Source organism: Phascolarctos cinereus, unplaced genomic scaffold (genome assembly GCF_003287225.1).
Source record: "Phascolarctos cinereus isolate Bilbo 61053 unplaced genomic scaffold, phaCin_HiC Scaffold_4;HRSCAF=312, whole genome shotgun sequence".
NCBI classification, from domain to species: Eukaryota; Metazoa; Chordata; class Mammalia; order Diprotodontia; family Phascolarctidae; genus Phascolarctos; species Phascolarctos cinereus.
The window spans coordinates 146096187-146123381 of record NW_027555847.1 but is presented as its reverse complement, the minus strand read 5'-3'; the positions used below and the strand labels follow the sequence as shown (position 1 = coordinate 146123381).

The 27195-nt window shown below is 38.9% G+C and overlaps 1 protein-coding gene across 1 annotated transcript in view; it reads left to right on the top strand.

Moving 5' to 3' along the window:
* PRUNE2 (prune homolog 2 with BCH domain) overlaps window positions 1–27195 on the top strand; it is a 324875-nt gene that overhangs the window by 271154 nt on the left and 26526 nt on the right. The window contains 2 exon segments of the mRNA XM_020995504.2: window positions 1482–1682; window positions 19233–19406. Of these exon segments, the coding sequence (XP_020851163.2) occupies window positions 1482–1682; window positions 19233–19406 (375 nt within the window).

The following is a 27195-nucleotide window of genomic DNA, read 5'->3' as shown; positions in this document are numbered from 1 at the left end:
TAATATGAAGTTATTGAATGAGGTGATCTCCACCATCACTTCCAAGTCTATCATGTTGTGATTCTATGATTCTTCATGGAAATCTATGCTAAAAAGTTGAAAAATTTACAGGAAATATGGTAGCAAGAAGGCAGTCAGTTTCAGTTCAATGCCCTAATTATGTAAAACCACTCTGGGGCCCACCCTCAAGGGTTTGTGGATAAGTTACTGAAAATAAAATGTGGCTCCTGAGCCTGCATAATTAAGAGACTTGTTTCAGGAATAAGCTATTCTGAGTTACTTTCAGGCTATTCATTTATAGGCACTACCTGAGGTTTGAGTGAGAATGAATAGAAAGTTGAAGTTCTTGGGGTTTTTTGGTTACCCTGTGTATATATGGAAATCTCATCTTGTTCCTGTTAACCTGCGAGCCTAAGGGGCCAGGGCTGGGGCTGGGACCAGGACCCAGTCCCAGACCTAAAAGAAGCAGAGTAGTTGGTTTACAGTATTTAAGAACAGCCAGAAAAGTTTGTATGGTTCCTACTCGTACCCACCTACCTCTGCTTCTGGACGTTTATCCAGTTACTTGACATGGGGGAGCATTGGAACATAAAGAGGCAGTTATACCTGCAGATATTAGCAATGAGATTCTCATCAATGGCTGTTACATTGGCTCCCTTGTAACTGCAGAAAGGATGCTATTATGCTGAATATCAGTGTTAGTAGGGTCATAGATTTAGAGCTGAAAAAGAATTTAGAGGCCATCGAGTCCCATCCCTTTCATTTTACACATGAAGAAACTGGAGATAAGAGAGATTTCCCTGGGGTCCCATAGCTAGTAAGTTTCTGGGAAAGAATTTGAATTCAGGTCTTCCTAACTCCCAAGTTCAACATTCTAAACACTGTAGGAGTACTAGTGATGACTAGTGATGCCAACTAAGCCTGATGGGTCAGTAATTTTCTTTGTTGTGTCTTTGACTGCGATTAAAATGATATTAAATAAAGAATAGTTATTTTAACTTATCTATAACAGACAGAATGCTGAACTAAGAGTAAGGAAAGCCTGGGTTCGGGTCCCACATCTAATCTTTACTAGCTGTGTTATCATAGACAATTTACTTCCACAGCCATTGATAAAATTTGTTTTGCTTGACCATGTATATTTCTTGCAAGAAATTTGTTTTTTCTTTTCTTTTTTTTCAATTTTTTCTGTTAAGTTAAAAAAATAGAGAGATGAGGGAATGGTACAGATGTGAAATGTTGTCTGCACTTTCATTTGAAATCACTGTATTATTAACTTTACTTTTTTATAAGAAACCTTTCTTAAAGTGGGAATAATCTGTAAATGTTTGTAATGGTAAAACAAAACACTTAAAAAAAACTCAAAAGTTACAAAAAAGTTTGAAAAAAAGCTCCTCCATAGGAGTTTACACCCTAAAAGGGAGTTACCAATGTGATAAAACTGGCCTATGTTAATATTGCTATTCCTGCTGTCTTTTTAGAACCACCTAATTCTCTGGATCTTGAGGGCTCTCACCCCCGGAGGATAAAACTCACAGCCCCAAATATCAACCTTTCTCTGGACCAGAGTGAAGGATCTGTTCTCTCTGATGATAACCTAGATAGCCCAGATGAAATTGACATCAATGTGGATGACCTGGACACCCCTGATGAAGCCGATTCTTTTGAATACACTGTCCATGGTAATGTACAAAGCTGGTGAGATTAAAGGCAAAAAGAGATTGAAGGGAAAGTAGGTGAAGTTAGAACTTTAGCAGTAAAAATTTACATACCTAAGTAAATACCTGTTGTCTTTGACTGCTTTCCATAATCTCTAGTAGCTACCATTCATGTCTGAAGAGATTGAGAAGTAGTGCAGAAGTCCAAAATAGCCGTCTCTGGCATAATTCCCTTTAGGAAATCTACGCTTGAACCTTGAATAGCCCCTGTGACCTGGGGAAATCCACACTTACTGTCAAAGAAAAGGAATTAGCCTCTGATATGATTAGTACAATGCTTGACACATAATAAGCACCAATATATTTTTATTCGTTGGTTGATTGATTGATTGTTATTAAAACTTTGAATATGATGTGTCAGCATTCACATTATATTCTTTCTTTCTGACTTGTTGAAGTTTGGACCAAGCTCTAAATATATCATTAGCAATATAGCATTGTGTAAGTGTAAAGCTTTTGTTTTAAGAATTATATCATGGAACTTTTACCTTATTTAATAACAGTGGAGTTTATTTAGAATGTATAGAGTTTTCAGAAGTCACAATATTTTTTGAAAAAGAGATTATGGGAATTTCTGTCCTTTTTAAGAGAAGAGAGTAGAAAAAATCAAGTTTTATAGAGAAATAGTTTACACTATAGTGTTCTTTAGTCCTTTGGCCTATATTAATTCTAGTATTTTAATAGTTACAAGGATATAGTTGAAAAGTAGTATGGTTTAGTGGATCAAGAGATGGCCGCAGAATCAGAAAGACCTGGGTTCAATTCCTACCCAGAACATATATTGACCTTGTGACCCTAGGCAGGTCACTTAACCTCTCAATACCCTTCCCCCTCCAACCCCAGCAAGTCTCTAAGGCTATCTCAAGTTATAGAACAGCTGCCAACCTGCATTGGAAAAGGGAATTCCTTAGACCTTTGCAATCATAGGTTTGGTCTATACGCACACATAACCTGAGAATGTAGTTAGGAAAGGTTATATAGGGAGGGTTGGGGAGAGGGGAACAACCCACTAGCAAGCCTTTCCAAGTCTTGTATGAGTCTGCTCCATTTTATTAGTGTTTACACAGAGAATCAGTGAATTCTGGTCATATTCGTGAATGCATATGGCTAGAAAGGTATCCATTTCTTTGGGTCAAAATTTAGATACCTAGGGAAAGAAGATTTCTCCCATTCTTGGGAGCATTCTCCAGCCTCCCTCAGGATTTCATAGATTTCAGATTTCCTGCCCATCCTACTTCCTCCTCTCTCTTTTTTCCTGCTTCTTCAAATCTCATTTAGTACAGCTGCAGGGTGTACACTTCAGCTTTTTCCTCCCACTCTTCTCTTCCTCTCATTGCTGGGTGCCCTAAAGGGCCGTGCAGTGCCATATGAACCTGTCCTTTTTGTAAATAGTGAAAGTGCTAAGCAAAGGGGCAATGTCGGAGAAAGCTGGTAATTAAAACCATCACTTGCTGACATGCCCCTTCCCTTTATTTTTCTTTGACACTGTTCTGTAGAGAGAACTAACTCAACTAACACAGCACTGTTTTTTTTTAACCCTGACATTCAGTTGACACATTTTTTACTAGAAGGTGATTTTTCAAATCCAAATGGATCTTAAAATGCAGTTAGTTCAAATGCTGTTTTTAGCAATGAACCTACAGAATACTGACAATGTTAGGTACATCAGAAAATATGCATGCAAGGGAATAAAACGGAAACTAAATTTAGTCAAACAGGCTAGAAATGGAAGTTAATGATATTTCAAAGAAAGGTATTAAAGCTGCGTGGATATCAACTAATAGCAACAACTGAAAAAGTAAGCAATGGTCTGCCTCTAGCATGTGTCTTTTGAACTGGGCATGTATAACATAAACAGGCCCTGAGTTTTGTTCTGTTACAGCTATACAAGAAATGTTTTGTGAAAAATAAATAGGGAAACACCTTATGTATCACATAACAGACACCCCCTAGAAGTAAGCATGATTCTTACTTTTCAAGACCCTGTCCTATTATTATTCTAACATGAGGGACCATTTAAATTTAGCAGGTTATTGAATCCCATACAACAGTAGTCCTTGAGGACTAAGACTGTGTGTGGGATGCCACTCAAATTAAAAATAAAACAAAACACAGAGGTGTCCAAGGAGAAACAGAAAGTTATTTTATTATAGCTATAATTATTAATATTTCAAATCTCGAGATTTAGGTGTCCCTCTATCAGTAAGCTCTGATGAACACGAGACAAGGGACATAGACACATAAGCTGGCTTAAATAATAAAAAAATTCCTCCTCCCCCACAGCTGTCCTTTAACTTGGCTCACAATCTCACATGCCAGACATAGTATACATCTCTATATTTCTTAGTTCGTTGAGATGATGTCAAAGGAGCAATAAAAAATGTGCAATTTACAATTGTTTTTGGGAGGTCTCAGGGATTGAATAGATAATGTTGGGAACAGAAAGCCATCTGAATAAAACCCTGTCAAAGAGAGATAAGGGGGCTTGAGCCTTTAGGGGTTTTTCCGAGACCTGGGATAAAAGGCACATCAAGATAAGATCAAAGGGCAGGCCAGAGCTTACTGCTATCTGTCACTAAAAAGAAGATCTTACAGTATTCTATTTAACCCTATCCTACCTTCTGAACCCATTACCTTAATTACACTGAGAAGTCTTCACTGGGACATCCCATTCAACTGTTGTCTTTTTTGTCTTGCTGCCCCCAATAACTAGCATAGTACCTGTTGTGGAATAGGTAGTTAAAATGCTTGTTGAATGACAGCGATTTGAGCTAATAATAAATTACAGTTATATACTTGAGTACCTAATTTGAGTTTCCCTATCAAGTGTATATATATATATATATATATATATATATATATATATATATATTATATATATATATATATATATATATACATATATACATATATATGTATATATGTATGTATGCATATGTGTGTATATATGTATATGTGTGTATATATACATACACACACACATATATGTATGTATGTTTAAATAATCCACATCTTGACCCAAAAGACCATGCTGTGGGTCAATCGATTGCTCAGAGAAGCTAATTTCCTGAAAGTGAAGACCAGGGGAAAAAAAGAAACTAAGCGAATACGGTACACTAAGAACTCATAATGTTTATATGATTAAATCCAAAGACATAGACACCATAAGGAATTTATGATCTAGGAGACAAAATGGGCTAGACATAAAATAATTTTGTGTCTTTGCTTTTTTTTTTCTAACCTTAATTTCCATTGTTGAGTAATGAGAGAAGCAGAATGTATATTTTAAGGTGAAGTAGCATCTGTAGGCAAGCAGAAGGGATGCAGGAAGAGAACAAGAAACCTGAAAGGGGAATTGAGAAAGATTAAGAGAGGGACAGAGAAGGCATAAGGATTAAAAACAAAGACAAAGATAAAAGGATGAAAAGCTGTGTTCCCTAGGATCTCACTTTCCAGTTTTGCTCTACCTACTGCCTTCACTAGTTCTCAGAAAATCCAGGCTTCCAAACTTGGGGGAAGAAGACAGGAGAGAGTAAGAGAGTCTCTCCAAGTATAGTGGGAAAGTGCTGCAAATGGACTCAGCCACCTGGAACTCTTTCCAAAGACTCAGCTTTCTGGCTCTCCCCCAGGCCTAAAACTTGTCTGCTTGCCAGATCAGCTCCAGCTTGCCTAGGGCATCGTATGACTTTGTATTGTACTTTTGACCTAAATGAGGGGGATGCCTCCTGGGTTTTTCCTTTGAGATCAGAGGAATGTAGATTTCAAGTGGGGAAGGAGCTTGCATAAGGTCTTGGGGTCCTGAATTTAGAGCCAGAAGGGACCTTTAAGATCATATAGTTCAACCTTTTCATTTTTCAGTTGATGAAAATTGGGCCTTGAGTGGTTAAGGGATGATGGAGCTCCTCTAGTTCCAAATCTGGTGCTCTTTCCACTGTGTCATGATTCCCCAGTTAATATGTACACATTATCCAAATATTAACCATGTGCTTATTAAATATCTCAAAGTTTATAACAAGGATTTTTAATCCAGAGATTGTGTACTTTTTTAAAAATATTTTTTTTAAAATTTTGAGTTCCATAGTTTCCCCCCTTCCATCCCACCTTATTGAGAAGACAAGAGATTTGATATAGGTTATAGACTTTTTTAATTAATGTTTTGATAATTATGTTTCTATATTTTATTTTATGTCTTTAAAAATTATTCTGAGGTATCCATTCCCTTTACCAGGCTACCAAAGGGGTCCACGACCAATGGTTCATAGAAGGTTGCAGCAAAAAGCTAACTCTGTCCAGGGTTGTGCTGGTATATGTTTAACAACCAGCTTTCCAAAAAAAAAAAAAGGATGCATGATACATTTTCAATTTACAACATTAACATTTTCTCTCTCACTTTCTTCAGTCTATAGACTTTCTCAACAAAACAATGAATTCAAACCCTGATTTGTAGTTTTTCATTTCTAAGACATAAATGCTCACACTGAGAATTTAAAAGTCTGGCTCTTCAGAGCTGGTTGTTATCTGGCTTCACCCAACCCTGCCTGTAACCCCACTTCTTTGCCCCTCAAGTCAGTCATGTGACTTTCATATCTAGAATTTCACACACCCACAGATCAAAAAGGTACCTTAGAGATTGTCCAGCCCAGCCACCATGGATGAGGACCCTGTATGGTCAAAAAGACAACTGACTCTTTCCTGCTTCTGATACATACTACCTGTGTGATTATCTAAAAGGTGGAGGTTGGACGAGATGGCCTCTGTGGTCCCATCTATCTCAATTCTATAGAGTAATGTTATATATTTAGGCTGTGGTATGTATACCTACTTCCCAGCATAGCATTCTTTCCACTACAATGCTTAGGGTATTTAATAGATAAGGTAAGTAAGAACCTGTTTTTTAATCTTATTTTTAATGATACATTTAAATCCCTTTATTTTATGAGTATATCCTTCTCTTCCACTTACCCAATGAGTCATCTCTTGTAATAAAGAAATAAAAAAGATGAGGAGAGAGGTAGTTCAGCAAAATAAACACCTTAACCTTATCTGACAGCAAATAAAGTATTCCACATCCATAGTCCCCCACTTCTGCAAAGAAGGAAGGAAGGAAGGAAGGAAGGAAAGAAGGAAGGAAGGAAGGAAGGAAGGAAGGAAGGAAGGAAGGAAGGAAGGAAGGAAGGAAGGAAGGAAGGAAGGAAGGAAGGAAGGAAGGAAGGTGTATTTTCTTAGTTCTTCTCGGGGCCAAGATTGGTCATTATAATTGTACAGCAATCAGTTTTGGGTTTACATTGTTGTAGTCAAATAGTTTTTTTTCCCCTGGTTCTGCTTTTTTCATGCTGCATCAATTCATCTAAGTCTTCCTGTGCTTCGTATTTGTCATTTACTATGGCACAGTAATATCCTGGCCACAGTTTGTTTTGTTGTTGTTATTCAGTCATTTCAGTTATATTCAGTTCTTTGTGACCCAATTTGAGGGTTTTCTTGGCAAGATACTGGAGTGGTTTGCCATTTCCTTCTGCAGCTCATTTCACAGATGAGTAAACTGAGGCAAACAGGTCACACAGCTCAGACACACTGTCTGAGACAATCTGTCTGAGGCCAAATTGGAACTCAGGAAGAGGAGTCTTCTTGACTCTAGGCACAGAACTCCATCCACTGCACCCCCTAACTGCCCCATTCCCAACTGATGCCCCAGTTTTCCCCCTACTTTGTTCCCAGTTTTTTTTTCTATTACCACGCCAAAAAGAGTTCTGCAAATATTTTGGTGCACTTGGGACCTGAAAGTGACATACTATGAAATTTGAATTAGGAATATCTGGAATATTCAGTCCATCCTAACACAATGTCATCTCTGTGGCAAGGATAAAATAGACATTTGTTAGCTCCAGGGGGCATGCTTAAGCCAGCTCTAATCAGCCATGGTTAAGTTTTTAGGATGAGCACTTACACCTTGGAAAAACATAATTGCCACGTATTAGTACAGCTTGATTTATTGTTTTGATTGTCTAGTCTTAAGAAAGTGTTCATGGATGCAGATTAATCTTAAAAGTGTATGGACATCCCCACCCCCTCCCCCGGAACCCAGTTGGTAAACATTTACAAACACCCCTCCATATTGCTCTATAAATGATATTTGAGCTCAGTAGGATGGCAAGAGAAGGCTCAGTTGCTGTGATTTGTCCTTTGTTCTCGAAGAGCACCAGGAAGGTGACACCATGACTTGCAAGTGAATTGGATTTAAATAACCAGTCTGGAGACCTGGTAGCAGCAGGCCAACAGCAACAAGAAGAGTGGCAACAGTGACTGGCATTTGTAAGCACTTTAAGGTTTGCAGAGTGCTGTACATCTGCCATCCCATTTGAGTCTTACAACTCCCCTGTATGTAACCCTGGGAAAGTCACTCTTTAGGTTTCAGTTTTCTCATCTCTAAAATGAAGAGGTTGGACTGGGTTGTCTTTGAGATCCTCTCCAGCTTTTAACCCTGTAGTCCTCTGATCCTAAGCATTTATTAAGTGCCCACTCTATCGAAGACACTGCTAAACACGAGGCAATGCTAAATCCCACTCTAGTCTTACTCTCCAAAGAATTCATTCACTAAATGTTTATAGAATATTTACTCATACTGTATCACACACACACACACACACACACACACACACACACACAAATAGATGCAAATAATATCTTCTCTAAGAATTCCCAACCCAATGTGGAGGTCAGGATGCAAATGAGAAATAGTTAAATCAGAATTCAGGGTCATTACTGAATCTGCTTCAGTATAAGTCCTATTGAAAATAAGAACAGGAAAGGAAGAGCTACAGGGGGAAAACTAGATGACGTAAAAATGTTGAATAAAATCTATTTTTAAAGGAGAATAAGTGCTATCGAATTGAATAGAAAAGTTTGCTGGTTTTGGAGACAGAAGACCTGGGTTTGAATTCCACCTCTGTTTTTGACTAGCTAGATGATCTTTACTTTTGAGTGAAACTGAGCCTCAGTTTCCTCTCCCAAATGAGAAGGCTGAATAAGATGATTTCTAAAGCCCTTTTCAGATTTAAAGCCTCTGATCCTATGATTACCTGCTCTTCACTCCACACAATTTAAAATTAGAACTTCCAAAATAAAAAAAAACATTATGTAATTTACCACCTGTCACAAAAATGTATAAACAGCAAAGAAGGAATGGTGGTGGCTTTAGGTAACGGAGAAAAGCAAATTCCTCCTTGGAGCCTTGAAGGAGAGAAACATTAGCAGGTGGGTTGGTAGGGAGCCCATTGCAGGTATGAGAAAACAGATAGGTGAAGACCCAGAGATGAAAGATGGTAGGGCAAAAACAGGAACACAGAGAGAAATCCAGTTTTGTAGAAATGGAGTAGCGTGAAATAAGGTTGGACAGGATTATGGAGGTCTTTGAAAACCGAGGTCAGACATTTACACTTTATTTAGTTGTCAGTGGGAAGCCTCTCTAGCCCCACCTCCAAGCACCACTCTGACCTCCCACATAACAGAATAACTTTGGGTAATGTTTATGCACAGGATCAAGTAACATGTTTTGGTTTTGGTTTATTTTTTTTTCCTTTGCTCCTGTACATGTTCCAAGGGCTTCTCCCTTCCCCAGCAACCTCTTATCCCACCCACCCTCCCAAATTGGCAGAACTGAACCTTGGAAATATGACCCTCCTTAAGACTAAATAGAAAACATCAGACTTCTGTTTATTCAGTAATTTTCACTAACTATCCACTGTTTGAAGCATCCCTTTCATTAGTTAACATAAGAAATGTTGGGGCAGCTAGGTGGAGCAGTGGATAGAACACGGGCCCTGAAGTCAGGAGGACCTGACTTCAAATCCGGCCACAGACCAAACATTTGACACTTACTAGCTGTGTGACCCTGGGCAAGTCACTTAACCCCAATTGCCTAAAAAGAATATAAGAAATGTCTAAATTATTCCACTAAATGGTCGTGCCCATTATGTTATTTTGTTTGGGGTTTTAAAAACTCTCAAGCTTAACTATGCTGAAAGGGCTATAAAACTGTGCATACCTTTTGATCCAACAATATCACTTCGAGGTCTACATCCCAAAGATATTCAAAAAAAGGGAAAAGGACTTATTTGTACAAAAATAGTTATAGCAACTCTTTTTGTGGTGGCTAAGATATGGAAATCAAAGGGATGCCCATTACTTGGGGAATGGCTAAACAAGCTGTGGTATATGATAGTAATGGAATACTATTGTACTATAAGAAATGACAAGCAGGATGATTTCAGAAAACCCTGGAAAGACTTACATGAACTGATGCATAGTGAAGTGAACAAAACCAGGAGAACCTTGTACAGTAACAGCAATATTGTTCAATGAAGAATTGTGAATGACTTAGCTATTTTCAGTAATAGCCATGATCCAAGATAATCCCAAAGGACTAATGATGAAGCATACTATTCACTTCCAGAGAAAGAACTGATATTAATTGAATATAGACTGAAGCATGCTGATTTCCATTTTCTTTTTTTCTTTTATTATAATCTTCTTGTACAAAATGATGAATATGGAAATGTTTGCATAATTGCACATGTATATAACTTATATCTGATTGCTTACCATATCAGGGAAGGGGGAGTGGAAGGAGAGAGGAAAAGATAGTATTTGGAACTCAAAACTTTAAATAAAGATATTTTTAAAAATTGGGGGGAAAAAAAACTCCCAGACTTGAATAGGAGCACTAAAGCATTCTCAGTCAAACCATTTTTTTCCCCTAGAGGACTTTTATTCCATGCTATTTGCAAAAATATTTATGATTAGGCAACAGAAATATTTAAGTTAAACATTTAAAGGTAATTTAAAAATAATTTTTAGGGTGATTAGAGAGGCCATGTGTCACGACAGAGGTAGTCTAACTCTCTGGACTCAGGTAGATCTGAGTTCAAATTCTTCTTCTGACAATTACTAGATGACTGTCTGATCATGGAAAAATCACTTAACCTCTTAGTTCCCAAGGCCATGTAGTCTCAAGATTATATATTACCGACTAGCTGCGCACTTATAGAAGGAGTAAGTTTCCATGGTGGAAGTTTCCTACAAAGCTGAAATCAGAGGTTCAGAACAATAACAGCAACAAGTTTAAGGAAATGCCAAGGACGTTAGAAGTGTCATCTAGAACACGGAGCAAATATTTTGGAAGGATCATCCTTCACACTAAAGGAAATTTCCATTTGGTATAATGCTCCATTTTATTGAGCTCAGAAATTTGAAAATCTCCATGGGCAGAAATGCTGATGACCCATTTCCATTGTTGTTTTCCAAACCAACAGCAAAGTTATTCTGTTCACGGTATTTTCCATAATTCAAATTTTGACAATATAATGATATTAGAATGCATTTGCATTTGAACTTGGTGGGAGGTAGAGAAATGGTGAAGGATTTTTTAAGGCTGAATATTTATGATAAGCATATTAGGAGAATTACAGAGACTCACTCATTTGTTGTCCTCCCTCTTTGTTCTCCAGACTGAAATTTAGTGACTTTGCTTAAGCTACCACTTTTTTTAAATGAATCTTGGGACATTTTCTGTGTAAGAAGGTACCCAAGCTTCTTTTCCCCATGATTAGAAAGTAAACTTCCTGCTGCTGCCTATCATTTATAAAAATCAATTCAATTCAAATCAACATGCATTTAATAAATGCCTACTATGTGCTAGCTATGACCTGTTGTGTAGAGGGGAGAAGCACTGGCCATGGGTTCAAATTCTGTCTCAGTCCCTACCTGTGTAGTTCTTAGCATAGAGCCTGGCACATAGCAGGCACTTACTAAATACTAATTGACTGGAGTAATTAAATGTGTGACCGTGGCAAGTCACTTAAACTCTCCAGGCCTTGGTTTTTTCATCTGTGAAATGAAGGGGCTAGATTTCATGACTTCCAAGATCTCTTTCAGCTCTAAATCTTATGATTCAAATTAGAGATGTAAACACTAGGTCCTTGTGAGCATGGAATTCGCAGTGTCTTAGGGGGAAGGGCTAGTAGATAAATGACTAGGGTAACAGGAAGGATGAGATAGGTAAAACAAACAAAAAAAGTCCAGGCAAAGTACTACAAAGAATTTGAAGGAAAAACCAATCTTATCTGGGCAGGGTTAGGGAAGACTTCTTGGAGGAAGTGGCATCTAAGTAGAGCCTTGAAGGAGAGAAACATTAGCAGATGGATTGGTAGGAAACCCATTCCAAGTTTGGGAAAACAACATAGGCTAAGGCACAGAGATTGGAGTCAGGAAGACTCATCTTCCTGAGTTCAGATATGGCCTCAGTCACCTACTAGCTCTGTGACACTGAGCAAGTCATTTACCCTGTTTGCCTCAGTTTTCTCATCAGTCAAATGAGCTGGAGAAGGAAATAGCAAGCCACTCCAGTGTCTTTGCCAAGTATATCCCAAATGGGGTCACAAAGAGTGGGACAATGAAAAATGACTAAATAACAACAAAAACAGAAGCACAGAGAGTACTCCAATTTTGTAGGACTGGAGTTGGACAGGATTACGGAGGGCTTGAATACGAAGATCAAGCATTTATACTTTATTGTCAGTGGGAAGCGTCTTTGAATAGAGGAGAGACAGGGTTACAGCATGCATCACAAATTCAGTTCAAGAAACATTACATAGTATTTGCATGGTGCATTAAGGATATAAAGACAAAAGGGAAATTGCCCTGTCCTCAAGAAGTTTATATTCTAATAAAGGGAGGAAAACCACATACTCAAAGAGGCAAATGCAAGATGATTTGAAGAGGGAGACTGATGAGATTAGAGAAGGCTTCACAGAGGAGATAGCCTTTTCCTTCTTGAAGGAAGACAAGGACTCTGGAAGGAAGAGATGAGTAGCAGATAGGAGGACAGCCTATGAAAATGCTCAGTTGGGAAATGGAGCATCAAGTCTACAGGAATCCAGTAGTTGAGTTTGTCTAGAACATAAGAGTTCATGAAAGGCAGCAGTATGACATGAGACTGCAAAGGCAAGTTGGAGACAAGTTGTGTAGGGCCTTAAATACTTGACTAAAGAGATTGATGCTAAAAACAGTGGTGACTTCCAGTTAGAGAGGTAGACGATGGACTCAGGGTGTAGACTGAAACTGATGTTTTGGGTTTGGTTTGGTCTTTTTGGACATGATCAATGTGGGAATTTGTTTTTCTTGACTATACAACTTTGTTATGGGCTTTGTTTTTCTGGCTTTCTCAAAAATATGTTTGTGTATAGGGTTGGGAGGGAGAGAATTTGGACCTGAAAATAAAATTTAATTCAAAAATGAAGATATTAATTAATATAGGCAGTGGGGAGCCAATGAAGATTTTTGATAGCATAGTGATATAGCAGATAGATCTTTACCTCAGGAAAACTGCTTTGGCAGCTGTGTGGATTATGAACTAGAAGAGGGAAGAAACTAGAAAAAAGGAAGGCTAGTTAGCAGGCAATTAAATTAATCAAAATGAGAGGTGATGGAGACCTGAACTGGAAGCCATGTGAGTGGAAAGAAGGGTCAATATGCATTTCCCATCTCCCTGTGTCTTTGCAGAAGATGCAAGAGATGTTGTGTAAATAGAATCAGTAATAGTAAATGAATGGATATGAGGGATAAGGGAGAGGAAAGGACCCTGAATAACCAGAAGATTACCAGAGAAGGGACATAGAGGATGAATTAGAGAAAGGATTGCCTCAAGGCAGAGGAGGTGCTGATAAAGAAAATTGTGACATATAAAAAGTTCAAGAGACATAGTTTCTGGGTAATTAATTATACTAGTGAGTAATTAATAAAAGGATGGCTATTTGGTCATTTCTCATAAACCAGAGACTGTCTCGTGAAACCCACTCAATGCTTATATGCCCTTGGAAGAATGGGTGTTCCTGAGGTTGTAAATCAACTCTGATTGGTTAACAAATAATGAGAGAATAAATATTAGAATAAGAGGTGGGCTTATTCCAATGAGGTCTGGGGGAACATGACTTTGATCCTTTCAGTCTTGGACAAAGAGACTTATCTATACCCATACTACCCTATCTGGGGTAATTTAGACAAAAGGAGGCATCCCCTTCTACCCAGACCTATCTGACTAAAACATAATGGGTCAGAATTGTCCCATTTACCTAAACTAAAATTTCAGATCTAAACTTTCCCTGTTGGGTGCATCTCACCCAATATTTCATCTCATTATCAGCCCTGAACTTCAAAGGCTGTCTGAATAGCCTATAGAGGTTGATTTCTAAGTGAGGAAAAGGAAAGGGGAAAACCTTAGTCCCAATTCAACAATTGGCTATTAATATAGGAGAAAAATAATCATTTCCCTCCATAGGAAATCCAGAAAGTGTGATTTATATCAGCCAAGCAGAACCATGAAGTAAGCTAGGGCTTCCCTGACAGAGAAGTTAGAAGAAGAGCATTCTAGAAATAGAAGTGCCTATTCAAAGGCCCAGGGGAAATGGAATGTCAGGAATAGTAAACCAGGCTAGTTTGACTGGAACTTAAAGGAAATAAAGATGAATTATGTGTAACCAGCCAGGAAAGATGGGCTAGAACCAGAGTACCCTATAGGCAGAGGGGATGGTCAACAGTATCAGAAACTACAAAACAGGTCTAAAGGAGTAAAAACTGAAAAAAAAAATGCTTTTGGATTTAGTCCCAGGTGAACTTTTCAGTAGAGTGGTTAGAAAACCAAATGGCAAGAGTCTGGGAAGAATGTGGGAGGTAAGAAAGTTGAAATTCGTATGTAGCTAACTTTTGCAAGAAGTTTAGTAAGAAAGAGAGAGATGGGGTAGTTGCTGGTTGAGATAAAAGAATTAGGGGGAAATTTTTTTAAAGATTAGGTAGTACTGAGAGAATTTGTAGGCAAATGAGAAAGGGGCAGTGGAGGAAGAGAGATTGAATATTCATTCATGAGAGAGAAGGAATAAATGAGGGAACAAAGTCATAGGATAAAAAGATTTAAGGCCTGACACAACCTTTAAAGTCATTTAACCAACCTCTTCATTTTCCTTGTGAGGAAACTGAGGGGCAGAGTAGATGATGTCTTATATGTCATACAAAAGGTAGGCAGCAGAGCTGAGTTTTGTGTCCAGTTAGATAGCATAGTGGATAGAGCACCAGACTTGAAGTCAGGAAAATCTGAGTCCAAATCTGGCCTCAAACACTTAGTACCTTTGTGACCCTGGGCAAGTCAGTTAACCCTGTTGCCTTAGTTTCCTTATCTGTAAATGAGCTGAAGAAGGAAATGGCAAACCACTCTAGGATCTTTGCCAAGAAAACCTTGAATGGCGTCACAAAGAGTCAGACATGACTGAAATGACTGAACCAAAAAAACAAAACAAAACAAAACTAACTTTAGGACAGTGGACTATACTGGTAGGAAAGAATGAGAACAAGGCCACAGGTTGAGGCATTAGCGCTAGGGAGCAATAGAGATATCTTGTCTGCTATGATCAGAGGGATGGAGAGAGTGAGTCTTGATGATGAAGAATTTTGAGGAATAGAAGGACAGAGTTCCAGAAATGCATGTCAGATAGCCACAGTCTTTTTGGCAAGTAGGAGGCTAAGTTAAGCACAAACAATGTAGGGGGAAATAGTTGGGATTAATAACAATAACAATAGCTAACTTTTATGTAGCACTTTAAATTTCATGAAATGCTTTCCAAATATTATCTCATGTTACCTTTACAACAACGAGAAGAAAGAATTAGGGATTTAATATAGAGGTTATGGGAAGATAAATAAAAAATTGACATAGGTCAAATGGGAAGATCGTCAAAGAGTAATGAAGGCCCAGTTGGGATCATATAACAAAAATTTATCCTGGGGAAAGACAGTTCAGTTTCAAGACCTCCATCTCAAGGTTCTACCATTGAGAGTAGGAGCAGAGAAATTGGGGAATTAAGTTTTTCCAGAGATGAGGATTTAAAGGTTGGAAACAGTGAAAGATAAAAGAGGACACCAGGTCCTCTCCGCCTCTTGATCCTGTGAGCTGGAAAGGGCAAGAAGGATAACTTCCATGTGTGGTGGGAGGAAGGACTACTAAGGATGTGGTTTCCTCAGGGGAGAGCTAGGGTTTGCGTAGAGTAAGAAGGTGGACTTGAGTGTTCATTGGAAAGTTTCAGAATAATAGAGGAATGATCTGAGAATAGTTTGGGGGTTCCAGAGACATGGTGAAATGTGCTAGGATTTGAATGAATAGAGTTTCTTCTGGAAGAGCAGGAATGAATAGAAGAGCAGTGATAAAAATTTGGGAAGTAGAAAGCTGGGTATGTGGTTTGCACCTAATGTGAAGGAACTGTAGAACCTTTGCTGGAGACCCCAGAAGCAGTGGAGCAGAGTAGTTAGAGTGCCAGACTCAGACTCAGGAAGACATGTGTTCAAATCCTCAGATTCTTACTAGCTGTAGATCCTTGGACAAATTATTTAGTCTCCCTGAGCCTCCGTTTCCCCCTTTATAAAATGGAGAAAATAATGGGACCTACTCACAAGATTACTGAATTAAATTTAAAAAAGAGTGTGTACAAGTTGCTTTGCAAATCTTAAAACTCTAAATAAATTTAAACACCATTACTACAGTCAGAGGTGGATTGTTGTGACATTCTCTGTAGGTAGAACTTAACCAATTCAATACTTGCAAGTTAATAATAAGTTAACATTTATATGGTACTTTTGAAGTTTTTCAAAATGCTATTCAAATATCATTGCATTTGATCCTCATGACAATCCTGGGAGATAAGTTGCTATTATTATTAGCCCATTTTACAGATGAAGAAACTGAGGCAGGTAGCGTTCAGAGAATTCTCCTGAATCACTCAGCTAGTAAATGTCTGAGGCTGGATTTGAACGCAAATCTTCTTTACTTTGGGTCCAGGATTCTGTCTGCTGCACTACTCAGCTGCCTGTACAACTCAAAACAAAATTTGGAACATTGGTGCTTGGGAATCTGCTTCTGCAAAACTTCCTCCTCAAGTGTACTGTTGCTTTCCTGTAATGTCAGGGTCACTAAGGCAGTGATCATCTCTGGCGTACAGTTGGAAATACAGGACTGGAGCTCCTGGAAAAGAATAGGATTAGGAGTGTGTGTGTGTGTGTGTGTGTGTGTGTGTGTGTGTGTGTATCTAAATGCATGTACAGATTTGTGATTTCATGTGGAAATTCTATCCACCCACGCAGATTAGCAATCCAGCTGTCATTTATAATTTATAATCTTAGACAGTTTGCCCAGGGCACTGAGCATTTAAGTGACTGGGTCATAGACACAGACCTCCTATGTGTCAGTGGCAAAACTCAAATCCAGGTCTTCAGATTGCAAAGCCAGCCCTGTATCCACCATTTGATGACTCATCAGTGGAGTCACTTACAGATTTGGAAATTGTTTACAAAAGTGATAATTAAATCCAGGCAGTAGGTGAGATGATTAAGGGAGAAGGTATTAAGAGAAATAAGGACAACACTTTGGGCACAACCATATAGCTAAAAGATAGGAGGAGAAAAATCCAGAAAAAAGAGAAAAAATGAGAAGAACCAGAACAGTTTCTAAAATACCAAAGCAAATTGTCACATGCAGCAGAGAGGTTAAGAAGGACGCCACTAAAGTGATTTTCCTAAAATGTTGGTCCAATCATATCACTCCCTCTACTTAATACACTGTAATGGCTACCTGTTCCCTCTAGGAGCAAATACAAAATGCTCTGTTTGGTGTTCAAAGTCCCTCATAACCTCACTCTCTCTTATCTTTCCAGTCTTCGTATACATCACTCCCATATATAAGCAGTTGCCAAATCTTATCTCAACATGTTCCTCCCTTCTTTCCTCTTAGACCACAACCATCCTTGGTAGGCTCTCATCATCATTTGCTTGGAATATTGCAATAGCCTCATGTCTTTCCCTTTCCCATTTCAAATCCTGTCAAATTGATATTTCCAAAGTACACGTCAGACCATGCCATTCCCTTGATGAAAAAACTCCAATGGCTCCCTCTTGCTTCTAGATTAAAATGCAAGGTTCTCTCTTTGGCATTTAAAACACTTCACAATATGGTTCCAATCTACCTTTCTGGTCTTGTTATATATTATGCCTCTTTATACACTGTTTGGTCCAGCAAAGTAAGCTATTTCCTTATTCCATATCCTGTGTCTGTGCCTCTTCACTGGCTGTCCTAGTGTGCTGAGCCCCCTCCTTATTTCCACTTCTTAGAATCTCTAGGTCCTCTCAAAATGCAACTCAAGTAACCCCCACCACGAGTCCTTCTTGATCCCCCAACCTCCTGGCTATTAGTGCCTCCTAAAATTACTTCGTATTTACCTTGTATTTCGTTACATGTGTGTGTGTGTTATTTCCCTCTGACAGAATATAATAAGCTCCTTGAAGGCAGAAACTTCTTTTGCTGTCTTTGTGTGCCTAGGGCCTAGCACGTTGCCTGGCACATGGGTGGTGGTTAATAAAGCTTGTTGGTTGAAAGTATGAAAAAGAATGAAATGACAGAGGAAATTAGATTGAGCAGGGGGAAGTAAAATGGTTAAATGAAGAATTTAAAAATTCAATGGACACTTTGTGTACATGAGGAAGGAAGGGCCATACTGGTAGAAAGGAATGAATTGAGGAGTAGAGGGTATTACCAATTCAACAAAACTCAAACATGAAGATCAAAGAGACTCTTAGATCTTTGTTCTCTGCGTTGTTGGCTCAGACCTGCACCCCACTTCCTCCCTCTCCCACCCCAGGCATTCATACCTGTTGGCAACAACTCTGGGGACAGTGTTCAGGCTGGTCCTTGTCTCATGTCCTTCTCTTTTTTAAATACCCCTTTAAAATGAGCTGATTCCAAGGCCTGAAAATTAATTTGGGTTAGTTAAGAGTAGGCCTACCATTTGGGCTCTCTCTAGAGATCCCAAGGTCATGCTGGACTTGAATCTAGCTCTACTGTCCTGTAGTATCCTTACTCCCTGCAGAGACATGGAGCAAATATTATCTTTTTCTTTCATGACCATGATTGACTTGGTATGATCCTGGACCTTGATGGGTCACTGCTAAGATAAAGCCCCTCTACTAGGCCTATCTTAGGATATGGGTAATGGATTTGGCTGCTCAATGACTCAGTCAATTATTATGAAACAACTTCTGTTTACTCAAAATGGTGGTAGGGTTGGTGGTTCAGCTCATAGGATCACAAGATATCAAGTTGAAAGGGACTACAGAGGTTAATTAGTTCCACACCTACGTTTTATAGATGGAGAAACTGAGTCCCACGCAGGTTGTGACTTGTCCAAGGTCACAGTGGTAGTAAGCACCAGACGCAAGACTTGAACCCACCCCCATTGACTGCAGGGCCAGGATTCTTTCCATTATATTATATCATACTACCAATGCACAAAATATAGAAGAAATATAAAATTCCAGCCATTGATGGGCTTATAATCAGTTCTTCAGCTGTCTCATGAGATATTGCTACCAATCCCTAATCTCTGTTGTGAAGGCATACCTGCTTGTGCTTTTTTTTTTTTCTCCCAGAGGACCCAGCAGCCCTCCAAGATTCTGGCCAGGAGGCAGAGTCCATCCCAGAATACACTGCTGAGGAGGAGCGGGAGGACAATCGATTATGGAGGACCGTCGTGATCGGGGAACAGGAGCAAAGGATTGACATGAAAGTTATAGAGCCTTACAAAAGAGTCATTTCTCATGGAGGTAGGGAACACCAGAGCGAAGTCTGGAAATGGAGAAATGTCACAGTCATATTTCCGTGAAGGGAGATAATTTTCTCTTTCCCTTTGGTGACATCATGACACCTCAAAACCCCTAGTCTGTGACATATTAAAATGGAGCTGAAGGGTTGATGAGGTTTGCCTCCAAGGCTAGGGAAGTGAAAATGTTGTTTTCACACTAAATACCCAAGAGTTGTTGCAGAAAAGGTAATTATCCTGAGCCATCACTACTCAACAGAATTCATATGGATTGGGTGGGAGCAGGGTCTTGTATGTCTAAGAGCATGTAAGAACACTTTTTGAGCTTTTATGAATGCACTACTATTGAGTACAATCTTCTCAGATCTTAACACCAAATTCTCTTTTATTAAAAAGAAAAAAAAAAGAGCCTTCTGGATCCCCTTCACACGCTTCAGAAAGCTGTTTATAGGCTTGACCCTGACGGTTCTTTTCCACGCAAAGTATGCTTTTCCATAAGCTTCCTTAATTCTCCATGCATGGCAGTGGCAGCTCTCTGGCCAAATGATGCACCTTTTTGGAAGAGGCCCCAAAGAGAAGATGCGTTCCATGTTGCTTTTGTAGTGTTTCTCTGGGGTTGCCATCGCCTGTGTGCCCTTGGTTAATCTGGAATGCAGATGAAGCTAATTGAGCACAAGTGTCTGCATTTAACACTGAAACCTTTGCAGCCTTGTTTTTCTACTGCACGCCTTCCTCCAACAGCAGCCTTTAAGTGGTTTTCCAACTGGCCCGGCTGTTCATGAAAAAAAATGACCTCATTGTGAGCTAGCCATGTAATCATTGTTCCCGAAATTCCCTCATCCTGCACAAACACAGAGCACTAAGCATCTTGGCATGGCATCAGAAGCTCCTGCGTCCTTTTGTCGGCCTGTGGTGAGTGGCATAAAAAGAAGACGAATTTTAAATGTAGAATTCCATTCTACTAGTGGGCCTTTGGCGTTCCATTCCTAGCTTTTACTACTTTTAAGGGTGCTTTGAGAGACAGTGTAGTGAAGAGGGTAGAAAGCCAGCCTTGGAGCTGGGAAGACCCGGATTCAATTTTGTCTCTGAAACATACTGACTATGTGAGCCCTGGGAAAGCTACTTAAAGTCTCAGTGCTTCAGGTTACCCTAAGACTATAGTCACAGATCACTTGTTGATCTGCCTCGATGGAAAGGCCAATTACAAGTAAAGTTGCCCAATTTGCATTGGTTGAGGGACAAATCATAGATTCAGCCACCAAACAAACAAACAAAAACACACAAAAAAGTATTTTATCCCAGGACTAATATAAATACCATGTAAAGGGGCCAATAACAGTAGTTTTGCCAACTGAGCACAGATGTCTGGGGAAGCTGTCATCCCCACCAGTGACTCATGGTTTGATGCATAGTACCCAATTGCCATAAGGGAGACAGAGAATACACAGTCCCTTTCTTTACAAAGTTTATGTTTTCTGATACTCCTTCCAGATTTCTGTGGAGTAGACAGTGAATTCAACTTATTGAGATATGCACCAAGTTAGGTTCTCAAGCAGGGGACCACTGCTGTAACAAGCCTTGTGTACTTTTGAAGAAGGCACAATTTGACTATCACCCTTCAAGGATGATAACCTGTGCTTAAATTGTCCTGTCCCCCTCACTTCTTACAGTGATACTGCATTTTTCTAAGGCATGGGTTCTTTTTGTATATCACAACCCCTCTGGCAGACTGGTGAAGCCTATAAACTGCTTCTCAAAATAATGTTTTTGGTTTTTTTTTAAATTCATAACGGAAAGAAATGCTCAATTCCAGTTAGAAGTTGGTGAAAATAAAGATACATTTTTTTCCCATATAAATTCAGAGATTCCCTGAAATCTATCCATAGACCCCAGATTAAGAAGGCCAGCTCTAAGGAAAGCAGTCTTTATCAGTAACCAAGATCACAAGTCAAAATGGACATTCCATACTTACTCAGTTTCACCAGTAAAAATCAGGTGACATTAACCTGAGTCTAGAATGGTACCAGAATTAGTGTGGAGTGTTCTGCCTAGTCATGAGTTTTTGCTTGTCACTCTACTGGAGTCAGAAAGGATCTTTGCTTCTGGCTGACACTTTCTTAAAACTTCAGAATAACCTGGTTTGCTGAGCCCTATCACTTTCTTTTGCATTTATTCCTTTTCTTCTGTGTTATTTACTTGGTTTCTTTTGTCTGTTTTTTTTTTTGTTTGTTTCATTTCTATAAGAAGGCCTCCTATCCTCTCCTCGGCTCCTCACCTTCCTCCAGGCCACTTGCATGTACTCTTTTGGCCCCACACATCCTTGAATTTGGGGATCTGCGTTATTATGCCTTTTGTCCTTTTCTAATAAGGGGTACATCCTTACTGCTCTGTGAGTAAAACAATTTCATTAGTTACTTTCAAACTTACCAAAGTGAGGCAATCTTGCTAAAAGCTAATGGACGCCACTATAAAGTCTTAAAGATGAAATCACCCATGTTACAGTGGGTAGAGGGATTGTCTGTTTTCTCTGTTTCTTGATGATTCCTGAGGAAAGTTTGAAAAGCAGTTCTTTATTGTGAACAATTTTCTTTTGGATGGTTCTTTGTTCTATAGAGAGATAGCTTAGTATAGTGGGCCAAGTGCCAGTTAGGTTGACAAGCTCAAATGCCACCACCCAGACTTGCTGGTTGTGTGACTGTGGGCAAGTCATTTAATCTCTCATCTGTAAAAGTAAGAGGAGTGATACCTGAAGGACATACTAGAAAGGGCCGATATGAGAAACAAAGGAGATAAGGTATGCAAAAGTTTGCAAACCTGAAAACATTATATAAATAAACCTTATATAAAAATTATAAAATAAACCATTATGTAAATAAACCTTACAATACTATATAAAGTAGTAGTAGTAGTAGTAGTAGTAGTAGTAGTATAAAGATGCTCTTTGTAAAGAGTTATATGTTATGTCAAATTGCCAAGTGGGGCACTTTGTATAATTTATATAATTTGTTATCGGAGCTGCCTGAAGCTTCCAGACCACACCATGTGCCAGGTACCATGGAAAGACTGGTGAATGACATTATTTGAATGTCCTTCATCACTGATAAGCCTTGCCCTCCTTTTAAAAGAACAGAATAAGAATGATGCATTATATGTAATTTGTTCTGTCAGTCATATTCACTCTGTGGTGGAGCAGGTTGAGGTGAGGGTCAGCTCTTTTACATTTGGAATGGGAAAGTGAATTTAAAGAACTAAGGGGGAAAAGCATCCCAAGATTTATAACACAGGTTTTCCTTTTTTTTTTTTACCTCTCATTTAATTTTAGGAGATTCAGGTAATCTGTGCAGTGGTCCTGGAAAATGATCCCCACGATCTGAGGAGAAAACTTACTTGCTGGTGTGTTTGTGCGTGTGTATGTTTTGGTGTGAGACTGTGACATCCCTTCTTCTCTCTCCATTCCCATTGTTGGCCAGCAAACTTGTTTTACATTCCTTTCATGCTTCTCTTTGCTGCTGCAGGTAAGGCTCATAGTAACTGCTGCAGAGGCTAAAAGGAGACTCAGGAGGGTCTTGTTACTGGGCCTCAGCAAATACGTTTGTCTGTTCCTCTTGTTAATGGAACAGAGAGATGTTCTAAATTAAAAAAGGCCACCCCAAACATTAGCTGTACTGTAATAGCAGCTGCTAGCATCATTTAAGTAAAACTGTATACTTTACAGTGTGAATTGAAGGTTTAGCTCTAATTTTTAAGCTAGTTATTCCATTATTCCAGAAATTGCTACTTGAAAGATTGCCAAATGATTAAAGACAACCTTACCATCACTTAGTATAAGAGAAAATCTTTCTTGTGGAAATCTCTCTCTCTCTCTCTCTCTCTCTCTCTCTCTCTCTCTCTCTCTCTCTCTCTCTCTCTCTCTCTCTCTCTTCTCCTCTCCTCCTCCTCCTCCTCCTCCTCCTCTCTCCCTTCCTCCCTCTCTCTCCCTCTCTGTCTTTTTCTTTCTCTTCCCCTTTTTCTCTTCTTTCTCTCAGTTCTCTCCCTCTTCTCTTCCTTTCTCTCTCTCTCCTCTTTCTCTCCCTCTCTTTCTCTTTTCCCCACCCTCTGCTGTCTCTCTCCCCTCTGACCCCATTCTATATTCTTATCTCTCTCCCACCTCATCTCTCCTCTACCTGCCCCTCTCATCTTTTCCTTTCTCATTTTATTATCTCACTTCAAGCACATATATACAAGAAAGAATTCACCTTCATTTATACATTTCAAGAACCCTTTTCCAGAGAACATATTGGGGAGCAAGGTGGTTCACCATATAGAGTGCTGAGCCTGAAGTCAAGAAGACTCATCTTCATGAGTTAAAATCTGGCCTCAGTCACTTGCTAGCTGTGTGATCCTGGGCAAGTCACTTTACCCTGTTTGCCTCAATTCATCATCTGTAAAATGAGCTGGAGAAGGAAATGGCAAACCACTCCAGTATCTTTGCCAAGAAAATCTCAAATCGGGTCATGAAGAGTTGGACATGATTGAAATGACCAAATAACAACAAAGAGAACATATATTAATGTCATAACACAAGAATGGACAATGAAGTAATTTAGGTGAACCATAAATATTTTGTCAGCCAGGTAACTTGGGATAAATCACACACAACTTTATTACAAAGACAACATTGAAATATATGACTAAGTTGAATTTTAATATCCCTTATGATACAGTATGTATAATCCCCAGACTTAGTTTTTGTCAATGCCCCCAGAAGTTGTCCACTAATAGAAAAGGCAAGAATGACTGATCAATTTCCTGAATTTGTAAATATTCCAAGACCTCAAAACCAGCCAGCTACTTTTAAAACTGTTTTCTAAAGTTAGAAATATTACTGCCCAGTACAAGATCTTATAATGTAACTCAATATTTGAGGGTTTTTTTTCTCCCTATTTCTCCATTGAGCCTTTCTGTAATATAACCTTTGTGTTTTTAAAGTTAGAGTTAGGGTATTAGGTGGACATAGCTGGCAAAATTTGCCTCAGAAAAGAATCTTGCTAAAAACAAATTTAAAGAAATGGGTTTAGCATATAGGGTATACATATGTTTAAAAATATATCTTCTACAAGTCTCCTCATTTTATTTTAACTATAAATATTATGAAGGGGTGTTTTTTTTGGTTAGAAAAATCTGTAACCTTGGTAGAATCAATCAACAAGTAGTTATTAAACATCCATTATTTGCTAGGCATTGTGCTTGGTACACGGAATATAGTACAATCTATGAAACAATGCCTGCACCCTTCTTTATATTCTAAGAGGCAGAAGCAGCAAGTATATATGGCATAAGTATAAACTGAATAAATACAGCAGGAGAAGGAAGCTTTGACAATCCTCTGTCAGAGATATCAGTTTTGGTAACTGTGACCCTTCCTGCCTAGATGGTGGGCAGCATCAAAATCTTATAAAGAAGTTATACCCACTATTCAATATATTTTGAACCCAATTCAATAAACATATTGAAGCTCTTACCATACACTGAGCATGGAGCATACAAAGACAAAGAAAAACTAGTCCCTGCTCTTAAGAAACTTTCATTCTGCTGTGCGGAAACAAGTGGGACACAATTAAATATTGACCATGGATTGGACTCTTTGTAGCATGTCGGCCACCTTTTATAATCTGGTGCTCTTTAGGGACCAGCCTCAGAATCTATTTTCTGAATCAAAATTGCCCAAATCTCCTTCAAGCAAGCACTCTCCTCATCCCTTTTCTCCCAATCCCATGCCCACCTTCATGTGCACAAATCCTCATAGAGATTTGTGGGCTTTAAGGAGATGAAGCAGGGTGTTTCATTAGGGAGCAATAAGATCAGGCTTGAAAGGGTGGCCTCAAAGCCCAGTCAAAGGACTACAATCATAGCTTTATTTAATGATTAAAGTGTCATTTACCTACCAGTGAACTTTAATTCAGAGCTAGGCTGATGCTAAAGCTTAGAATTCTTTAACAAAAGCCATTTAAAAGGAAAAGTGCAGTCTGAATCACCTCCGTGATTAATATGACCTACATAGGAGACTCCTAATTTCCTCCCTTTCAGCATTGATAGACATTGGCCAAGACTTAGCACCAGATTCTGAGAAAGAGTATGAAAGAAGGAATGCAGACCTAGCCTACTTTAGCATTTCTTGTGCCCAGAAGTTAGGCCCTTCTCTGGAATTTGCTCTTCTAAGTCTTACAAAATGGCCTTCTTGGAGTCAGGAAAAGCTAGTTTTAGGTCCTGCCTTGAAAAAGGTACTAGCTTGTGTAATCATAGGCAAGTCACCTAGTCTCTCATTGCCCCTGGACAATTTTCTTAGGACCATAAGTCACAGAGGAGTTGACAATCTGTATAGGCAAAGAAAATTTATGCACTTGGAGTTCCCTACATGAATGCAATCACAAGTCCATAAGGAAAACAACTCTTACAGATAAATTTCAAAATATTTGTGAGCTCATCAAAATTTAGTCTGGTCTAGAAAATGTGTGTTGACCTTAATTATCAGGATTACTCTCAACTCATCTCTACCTACTTGTCATATGTTTCATCTGCCTTTAGCCAATCCTCATTTCCCCAGAAACACAAATGCTCATAAAACCCTGGTGTAAAAGAAAGTCAGGCCACGTTCAGTCCCTCAGTAAGCCCACTGTTAGTTCTTTCATGGGCTAGACACTTAAGCCCATGTTTATTAATGAATGGGTCAGAATATCTCACATATTCTATGACTGATGGATTCATTCTGAGGATTCCCAGGGGAGCTGGAGGCAAAAGAAAGGTAGTTTTTGTTCACAGTTCACAAATGACCTGTAACCAAAATAAGTGGGAATTGATTGAATTCTTTCGTAGTTCATCTTCCAAGTTTCCCCTTCAACATAGCTCATGTGCAGTAGCCTTAAAAAAGGGCAAAGATGGTGGGTGGAAAACAGCATGCTGTAGAGGAAAGAATGCTGGATTAGAAGTCATAAAACCAGGTGTAAATCCTGGTTCTAAACATTAGCTGTAACACCATGAGTAAGTTACCTCTTGGAAGCTCAATTTCTTCATCGGTCAGATATGGACAATGATGCTTATGTTACATACCTCACAAGAATATATTGTGGAGAAAATGTTCATGAACCTTAAAGTGTTATATAAATATGATAGAAACAAAAGTCTTTTCCTTGACTTTATGGGGGAAAAATTGCTAGCAGTTTTCTTTCCTTTCTACAATTCTATCCAGCTTTTTTTTTTCATTCCCATTCTTTGGTAAAAGTTTATAGTTTCCATGTCCCACTTAAGCATGTCTGTCTAGTTATATATGTTTATTTGTGCAGATATATGTTTATAGGTAGCGAGTTAGAAAGTTAACCTCCAACCCAGGAAGACCTGTATTCAAGTCCTGCTCCTGACATATGTGGACTGTGTGACCCTGGCCAATTCACTTAATCTCTTAGTGCTCAGGGCAGCTCTCTAAGACTCTTAAGTTGCAGAGAAAGTGCTGACCTGCATTGGTAGAAGGAATGTACTCATCCAAAAAAACCCCACAAAAAATAAACAAACAAAAACCAACGAATCCACACGTCTGGTCTCTATTCCCGTATGTCAGTACATATTCTATGTACTTTATTGACATGTGGATTCCCTCCATCAACATAGAATCATCACACCTATACCTATACCTTAGATACATCTTAGGCTCAGAGACATTAAGTAACTTGCTCTTGGTCACACAGTATGAAAGGCAAGAGTTGAATCCGTGTGACCACAGTCAAGTCAAAGCCTCACTAATTCTGGTTTTCCTAATCTGT